This window comes from Ciona intestinalis, unplaced genomic scaffold (genome assembly GCF_000224145.3).
Source record: "Ciona intestinalis unplaced genomic scaffold, KH HT000306.1, whole genome shotgun sequence".
NCBI lineage: Eukaryota > Metazoa > Chordata > Ascidiacea > Phlebobranchia > Cionidae > Ciona > Ciona intestinalis.
In genome coordinates, this window is record NW_004190627.1 from 2,312 (window position 1) to 11,495 (window position 9,184).

At 35.4% G+C, this 9,184-nt stretch overlaps 2 protein-coding genes across 2 annotated transcripts; one reads left to right on the forward strand and one right to left on the reverse strand.

Annotated features, from left to right (window-relative positions):
* Positions 1-918: 918 nt before the first annotated feature.
* On the forward strand, positions 919-2,563 carry LOC100181550 (C-type lectin domain family 4 member C). The gene is made up of 4 exons (XM_018816563.2): positions 919-1,047; positions 1,107-1,385; positions 1,770-1,920; positions 2,296-2,563. The coding sequence occupies exons 1-4, from the start codon at positions 996-998 to the stop codon at positions 2,561-2,563; spliced, it is 750 nt and encodes a 249-aa protein (XP_018672108.1). The 5' UTR covers positions 919-995.
* Positions 2,564-3,614: 1,051 nt separating this feature from the next.
* LOC100179222 lies at positions 3,615-8,850 on the reverse strand. Its single transcript, XM_002129672.5, has 9 exons — positions 8,750-8,850; positions 7,901-7,990; positions 7,497-7,611; positions 6,813-6,932; positions 6,118-6,210; positions 5,446-5,551; positions 4,842-4,990; positions 4,219-4,337; positions 3,615-3,771 (listed from the first exon to the last, which is right to left on the reverse strand). The coding sequence occupies exons 2-9, from the start codon at positions 7,952-7,954 to the stop codon at positions 3,685-3,687; spliced, it is 843 nt and encodes a 280-aa protein (XP_002129708.3). The 5' UTR covers positions 7,955-7,990; positions 8,750-8,850; the 3' UTR covers positions 3,615-3,684.
* Positions 8,851-9,184: the final 334 nt, after the last annotated feature.

Sequence of the window (9,184 nt, forward strand, 5' to 3'; positions counted from 1 at the left end):
GGACCGAATCTGAAAAATAAAACTTATTTTTTTCAGAAACTCTATTTAAGCAATAAAAATAAACGAACAATCATTGAAGAACCACCGAATTTGAAACAAAATCTGTCACAGATTTTAACAAAACTTCACGATATAAACACCATGTTATTGGGTGGGGAAATATGGGACATCTTTAGCTAATAATATCAAAATATCCTGATCTTGTTTTAAAAATTGCTAACGGTGTATGAAAATCGTGAGGATACGGTTTTATAATTCTACAAATGTTCTTAGTATACTACCAAAATGGAACGAGAAAATAAAATCGAAATTTGTCCCATATTACCCCACCCTTTTGTATTTAAACAGTCAAAGTAAATGAACGGAAGGTATTCTGCTTGTTGTCGTTGTTTTAATACTGCTGTCTGACGTCGCGGCACAGTGGTGTAAGAAAACTTGCCATTTTTTCCACTTTCTGGTTAAAGCGCCTTCTGCCTGTAATTCAGAGGTAACGGGTTCAAGGCTTGTTGCTGCTACTATTGTAGGCGTATGTGTTCTTGGGTAAGACACTTAACGGCAATTACTTCAACCCAGTGGTCACTGATGGGTTGTTCAAATTATCAGACATACATGAAAAAATCCAAAAAAATAATAAGTTACTCTAATTTTAACATTCGAATATAAATTGATTACAATGCTTTTACAACCAGAATTACAAAATATTACCTAATAAACGTTGTGTGTATTGTTTTTCACACTTTTTGTGCTTACGTTGCTGTCATATTCTCTTAAATACGTATTAGTTCTGTCTAAATATATTGTTATGACGTCACACCCGTGTTTTTTTTGTAAACAGCTTCCGTCGAATTATTACTAATTGCAACAACATTAGGTTTTATAGTAAATACACCACTAGCTAAAATGATTAAATTTAAAGCAGTTTTTGTTTCAGTAGTGTTAATACATTGTAACTAATCAAGGTTTTAGCAATTTGTAAACTTTGCAAAAAACTAAGTATGCTGTTTATTAGTGTTATGCTATTATTGTTGCTTAACAATGCCTTTGCTGGTAAGTGTATTCAGCTAATTTTAGTTTCATTTTACTGATGTTTTCACCCGAAATTACAGAAAAACTTAAATTCCAAAGAGGCACAACGGAAGATTTTTCTTATTCTTTAACTTCTTCAAAAGCTAAACTGACCGTTGGTCTAATGACATGCTTTAGTTCGCCACCAAAAAATGCTGCCGTCACTTTGGTCAGGCCGACTGATGCATCCTTGCAGCACAGATTTAAAGCAAAAGTTTTGCAGATATTTTCCGACAGCTTAAGTATAGAATTAGAAAGAGTGGACGTACATTCTTCTTGGGAGTGGATCGAACTTAAAATTGAATGGATTGTTTATTTAGGTAAGTTTATGTAAGTAAAATTTTGTACTTAATATAATACATGAATGAATGTAACTTGCTTTATCCTCGCGTGGCCGGAAAAATACAGTCGTTATAACACAAGTGTTCTGTTTTATACACTTCGTGCCAGCTCGCGATTTACCATGTGTGTTACTTTTTAGGTGATTATTTTTATTATTTTTTTTTGTCATTTTCGTGTATAGCTAATACTTTTTACCTACAAATTTACACACGTGGTAACTCGTAAGCTGGCCCGAGGTGTGTGAAACAGAACACCCGTGTGATAACGACTGTCGCTTTGCGGCCACGCGAGGATAAAGCAAATTACACTTATTCAATTTTTATTATACTGAACTATAACTTTCGTGTACTTAATCATTTTAGAAAACGCCGGTTCGGATTGGTTTGAAGCCAGCAATGGTTTATTATACAAGTATATTCCAATTCGTATGAGCTATGAAAAGGCAAAAACTGAGTGCAAAAAGCTTGGAGCTTGGGTGGTCGTACATGCTTCCACTAATGAAACTGTACTTACGTGAGTAACTTATTATAACGTTAAAATATATTAGTTTTATGGTGGCCGTGGCAAAGTGGTTAACCCAGAGGTAATAGCTCCAAGGTACGTCGCTGCTACCATTGTGGGCGTATGTGTGTTTGGGCAAGACGCTTAACGGCAATTGGTCCAAAAAAGAGATCACTAATAAGTTGTCTGAAGACTCTAAACTATCGGCCACACATGCAAAAAATTTCCGCAAAAAATAATCACTCACAAAGTAACATACATGGTAACTCGTAAGCTGGCACGAAGTGTATGAAACAGAACACGTATGTTTAACGACTGTCGTTTTCCGGCCACGCGAGGATAAAGCAAGTTACATTCATTCATGTTTTAGTAACGATGGTTTTACAGGCAAATGCACAACGAACTCGTGCCTGCAATTAAGTTAAGGTATTGGGTCGGTTTGACTAGAAAAGACGGAGTTCAGGACTGGCTGTGGGGAGATGGAACTCCACTTGAAGAAAATACACGCTGGGCAACATTTGAGCCAAATAACTTACATTCTGCTGACGAATTTTGTGTCCTTGGCGGATATTCTCTAACAAGCGAAATTTCGACTTATTGGGCAGATGTTAACTGTAACACTCTGCAAGCCGTTTTATGCGAAAGACCAAAATAATTGTGTTATAGTTCAAAATATAGTAGGGTGGGGGAAAATGGGACACCTTTTCATTTTATTTTTTCGTCCTATTATTTGTTAGTAAACAAAAAAACATTTAAAGAATTATAAAACGTATCCTTACGACTCCAATAGACCGTTGTTAATTGTTTAAAACACGACGAAGATATTTGGATATTATGTGCTAAAGGTGTTCGATCTTACCCCACAGTACCATACAATAGTGTTTCTGTAATTTAAATCTACATAGTTTTGATAAGCCCACCTCGTTACCGTATAAATTGACCAGTTAACGTGTAACGAATTTATTGCTGTGTTTTTGTTACTAGTATTTTTTACCGTCGTCTAATCTAAACCCTATATAACGCATTATAGTAGGGTGGGGGAAGATGGGACTTGGCATTCTATTTTCTCGTCCTATTTAGTGGTAAACAAAGAACATTCAAAGAATTATAAAACGTATCCTCACGACTCCAATAGACCGTTGTTAATTGTTTAAAACACGATCAGGATATTTGGATATTATGTGCTAAAGGTGTTCGGTCTTACCCCACAGTACCATACAATAGTGTTTCTGTGGGTGTTCGATTCTACATAGTTTTCATAAGCCCACCTCGTTACCGTATAAATTGACCAGTTAACGTGTAACGAATTTATTGCTGTGTTTTTGTTGCTAGTATTTTTTACCGTCGTCTAATCTAAACCCTATATAACGCATTATAGTGGGGTGGGGGAAGATGGGACTTGGCATTCTATTTTCTTGTCCCATTTAGTGGTAAACAAAGAACATTCAAAGAATTATAAAACGTATCCTCACGACTCCCATAGACCGTTGTTAATTGTTTAAAACACAATCAGCATATTTGGATATTATGTGCTAAAGGTGTCCGATTTACCCCACAGTACCATACATAGTGTTTCTGTGGGTGTTCGATTCTACTCGTTTTCAAGAGCCCACCTCGTTACCGTATAAATTGACTAGTTCATACTCTGTAACGAATTAAACTACAGCTATATTAACATTAAATCATGCAGTCGGAACAAATTGTTTGCTTTTTAGTTTTTATTTATTTTCCGGGTACAAGAATTAGAACAAGGGTCCGACCGATCATTGTTCAGCACTACTTACGAATCGCAGCTTCGACGAGCCTGAAGGTATTATACACAGAACTTACAGGGATCATGGTATTTTCTCCGCCTTTGGTGACCTGTAAGATGAGTTTAGTAATAAATTAATGAATGTAATGTGCTTTATTCTCGCGTGGCCCAAAAGCAACAGCCGTTATAACACGGGTGTTTAGTTTCATATACCTTGTGCCAGCTTATGGTATATTTTGAACTAAAGGACAGGACATAGCGACAAAACAACAGTTATTAAAACACGCTTACAGTTGAAAACCTATTTACATTTAATTGGAAAAAAATAACCGTGGTCGCTATACACCTAGCAGACAAACGAGTCATTTATGTTTAATTATTATTAAGTTAAACTTCTAATAGAAACAAAAGTGTGCGTAAATAAAGTTGATTAGCTGTTAAAGTTGTTATTTAACTTTTAAATTCAAATTTAAACAGAACAAATATGGCCTACCAAAATATTGCTATTCTTAATGTCAAAATTTTTAAACGTTTTTTAAAATAAATGTTAAACTTACAGAGATGCTTGACGACTGCATGGTCACAATGACATTACCGGCATTAGGTCTATCGCCTTGCGTTGCAACGAACATGTTGGTATTAATGTATGACATCAGAGTGGGTGTAGCTCCGACACCTGATCATAGAATTTGTTTTACGTGTTATTGCTATTTGTGTTTTGTTTTGTATGTTCTTTTTTCTAAAAAGGTGTCAACCTGCTAAAATGCATGTGTGGTCATTAAATCGTTGTTTTATACGTGTTTTGTATCTGTTTAACAGCAGTTGCTAAATTGTATGCGTGTTCTGTCTATTTTGTGTTTCTGGTGTGTACACTCTATAACAGCGTGGCAAAAAATGGGACACATTTTCATTCTATGTTTTCGTCTCATTTGGTAGTAAACAAATTACTTAAACTAGGTTGGGGGAAGATGGGACACCTTTAGCACATAATATCTAAATATCCTGATCCTATTTAAAACAATTAACAACGGCCTATGAGAGTCGTGAAGATACGGTTTTATATTTTTTTAAATACTTTTTTGTTTACTACCAAATGGGACGAAAAAATATAATTAAAGGACGTCCCATTTCCCCCACCCTAATACTATATAGTTTCTGGCGTCTATACAATTATCAATACCTGGTGGGGAGAACGAAAGATTGTTAACGAAGGTGATGAGGCCAGGTTGTGTTTTTCTGTCCTTTAAATTTGATACCATTGGATTGACTCTATTACCACGGAAGCCGACCACGCCGATTTTAGTATCTGTACTTCCAATGCTAAACTTTCTGCAAGAATATGACCAAGGTAAAAAATGAATGCAACTTGCTTTATTCTCGGGAGGACGAAAATGATAGTCGTTTAACACGGGTGTTTTGTTTCATACACCTTGTGCCAGCTTACGAGTTACCATGTGTGTAACTTTGTGGGTGATTATATTATTGCGTTTTTTGTCTGGCTGATAAATTAGAGAACCCATTACATATAAGCCCACAATGGTAGCAGAGACGAGCCTTGAACCCATAACCTCTATAGGTTAGAGGCCAGCGAATTATAACCACTAAAAAAGACGCAAGGCTTTTTAAGAATTTATCACATGGCAGACAAACGAGCCGTTTATGTTTAATTATTACCAAGTTAAACCTTCAATAGAAGCAAAACTGTGCGTGAACTCGTACATAGAGTCGTAAAATGCCATTGTGTTTCGGCTCTACTGTTTTATAAACATTAAGTACTAAATTACCTGATCACGGCGGCAGTTATTTCTTTCAGTGTCTGCACAGAAGACGCACTAGTGCTGATTTCGATAGCGAATACGACATCAAGAACAGCATTTTGTGGACAAAGAGCTGGAAATGATATATAGTAGGGTTGGGGGAGATGGGACACCTTTGCAATCTATTTTCTCCTCCAATTTGGTATAGTAAACAAACATTAAACAATTTTTTAAAAAACTTTATCCTTACGGCTCCCACAGACCGTTGTTAATTGTTTAAAACACGATCAGGATATTTGGTTAATATGTTTGAAAAGTGTCCCATCTTCCCCCACCCTACTGTGTCTTTAAATATATTAAAAGGCTGACATAAAAAGGCGATCTATTGTTTAATTCTATTAACTATAATATTATTAATAATATCTTTTTTGTCTCTTTGATTACATTAGTGAAGATTTAAATATTTTAAAGAAAAAATTATTGGTATGATTTTAGTTAAAACGTATTTTCTTCCAATAAAATGTAAATATGTTTTTAACTGTAAGTGTGTTTTAACCACTGTTGTTTTGTCGCTATATCCTGTCTTTTTGTTAAAAATATTTCTAAATCTTCGCTACCGTAATCGAAGACAAAAAATATTAAAAATGTTATATTATTATATAACTAACACAAGCTTAAATTGTTATATTATATGCTTACGTATACAACGTGGTCCTCGGTTGGTAAATGAGGCACCAGTTCTGGCAGAGTTAAGTTCGCATGTGGTGTGGGTGGGACCCTCGGCATAAAAACCTGGATGAGATAAAAAATAATGATATAGTAGAATGGGGCAAAATGGGACACATTTTTGTTTATTTTTTTCGCCCAATTTTGTTGTAACTAAAGAACATTCAAAGAATTATTAAACCGTATCGTCACGACTCCCATGGACGGTTGTTAATTGTTTAAAACACGGTCAGGATATTTGGATATTATGTGCTAAAAAATATTCTAATCATGTTTTAAACAATTAACAACGGTCGTGAGAATACGGTGTTTTAATTCTTTAAATGTTCTTTGTTTCTTATCAAATGGGACGAGAAAATATAATAAAATGTTGTTCCAACTTTCCCCACCCTACTATACTGCTTGTAGCATTAATCTATATTTTGAGCTGTTTAACATACGCCTAAAATGTATATATAGTAGGGCTGGGGAAGGCGGGACACCTTTAGCACATAACATTTAAACATCCTGGTCGCATTTCAACGCAGTTTACCAACTGTTTATTGTAGTCGTGAGGATAGGGTTTAACAATTCGTTGAATGTTTTTCGTTTACTACCAAATGGGACGAGAAAAAAGAATGAAAAGGTGTCCCATCTTCCCCCGTCCTACTATACATTGAAAATCTTACCTGAATTGCATTCGAACCAACATTCAGTGCCTGGTATTAGATTGTCATCAGGATTGGTGCAGCTCTTTGTCCCGTTTCCTGGAGCTGGAACAGGTGTGCACTCAGGTAGCTCAGTGATTTCTGAAAGTCATTTTAAAAGGTTTGATATGTTGTGTTATAAATATAGAAGTATCTGTTTATAAACCATATGTGTATGTATAAACCTCATGCTCAGAGTTTGGTTCTAAAAATAAATCAGTTTATGTAAATCAGCATTTCTTTACCATCTATAAACGTGAATAAATGAATGTAACTTGCTTTATTCTCGCGTGCTGGCAGGAAAACGACAGTTGTTATAACACGGGTGTTTTGTTTCATACACTTCGTTACGAGTTACCACGTATGTAATTTTGTCGGTGATCACTTTTTCGATGTATGGCTGATAATTTAGACAACCCATTAGTGACCACTGAATTAAGGCAATTGTCGTTAAGTGTTTTCACATAGGCCCACAATGATGGCAGGAAAGAGCCTTGAACCCAATACCTCTGGGTTAAATGCAAGCGCGCTAACCAACTTTGCTACGACGCCAAACATACACAGCATACGCACAACAACGATAGCAGCGAGCCTTGAACCCATTACCTCTGGGTTACAGTCAAGCGGGCTAACCACTTTTCCACGTCAAAACAACTACGAACTTACCCATACAAGGATTATCAAACGCCTGGTTACAATAGTCCTCATCACAACAGCAAGTACACCTGTTAGGAGTATGAGACGCAGTTGTTCTGAATGGGACTCGGCATTGGGTTGGGTTCTAAACAAAATTAAGTAAAAATATTTATTTTTTTCCGTCATGTTTATGATATTTACTTGGCCTAAAAAAAGGCAGTTAAAAAAAAACTAAAAAGTGAAAATGTTGTCACCAAATTTCTTTTTAAAAACAAAATTAAAATTAATTAGATTATTTTTCTTTCTTTTATGTTAAAGCTGCTTACTTGGCCAAAAAAAATATTTAAAAAAATTTTTTTGGGGAAAAAATATGATTTTTTTTCAAAATTAAGTTGAATTATTGAAATTATTTCAGTTGTGTTACTGACACTTACTTGTCCAACTTGTACAGTGCATGACTGAGTCCTACTATTTTCCTTGCATCCCATAGTTAAAGTTGTGGATTGAAATTCGGCGTAACATACCTTATAAAAATTGTAATCAATGTAAAATGTATATAAAATAAAATTTTATTAAAACTTTCGTTTCTAAGGCACATCTTCAGGAAATTAATTTTGTATTTTCAATTTCATACACCTCGCGCCCGTTTTCGAGTTACTACGATGTATAACTTTTTAGGTGATTGTTTTTTTCTCAATGACAAAATTTTAACAACCCAATAGTGACCACTGGGTTGAAGCAACTGCTGTTAAGTATTGTTGTCAAGAACATACACGCACACAATGGTATAGCGGCAAGCAGTAACTTTTGGGTTAATACAATATGTTGCACTACAGCAAACTTAATATTGTCGATTGGGGAATATGGGACACTATCTCAATCTATTTTCTCATCCCATTTGTTAGCAAACAGCGATAACTTAAGGAATTATTAAGCCGTATCCCTACGACTCTCATAAAGACATAGACCGTTGGTAATTGTTAAAAACACGATCCGGACATTTAGATATTATGTGCTAAAGTGTCCCATTTTCCCTACTCTAGCATTTCCCATATTTTCCCACCTTATGCTACCATATACATTAGAGTGGGAAAGATAGGACACCCTTTTATTTTATTTTCTCGTCCCATTCGGTAGTAAACATAGAAAATATATAAACACTTTAAAACCGTATCCTCACGACTCCCATATACTGTTAGTAATTGCTTAAAACACTGTCAGGATATTTAAAAATATGTGCTAAAGGTGTCCCATTTTCCCCATCCTACTATACATCTACTTACATCAATAGGTTGTTTGCAGGTTATTTGTCTTCCTCGATCTAAACAATCCAGAAAATTTCTAGCGTTTTCACAAAACCAGCATTTCCGAAGCCCACCTTGTCCTGAGAGAATGAATGAATGAATGAATGTAACTTGCTTTATCGTCGCGTGGCCGGTAAACGACAGTCGTTATAACACGGGTGTTGTTTCATACACCTCGTGCCAAATTAGGTAATTCTGTTTTATGTATGGCTGATAATTTGAACAACCCATTAGTGACCAATGAATTGGAGCAATTGCCATTAGGTGTCTTGCCCAAGGACACATATATACGCGTAAAAGGGTAAGTAGAAGCAGAATAAACGCTAGAAAATACACGAACTGTATTTTTGCCAGCCAACTCAAATTAATTCCGAGTATTTTCTAGATGTCGGTCGACTAAATTCCTGTGCATTA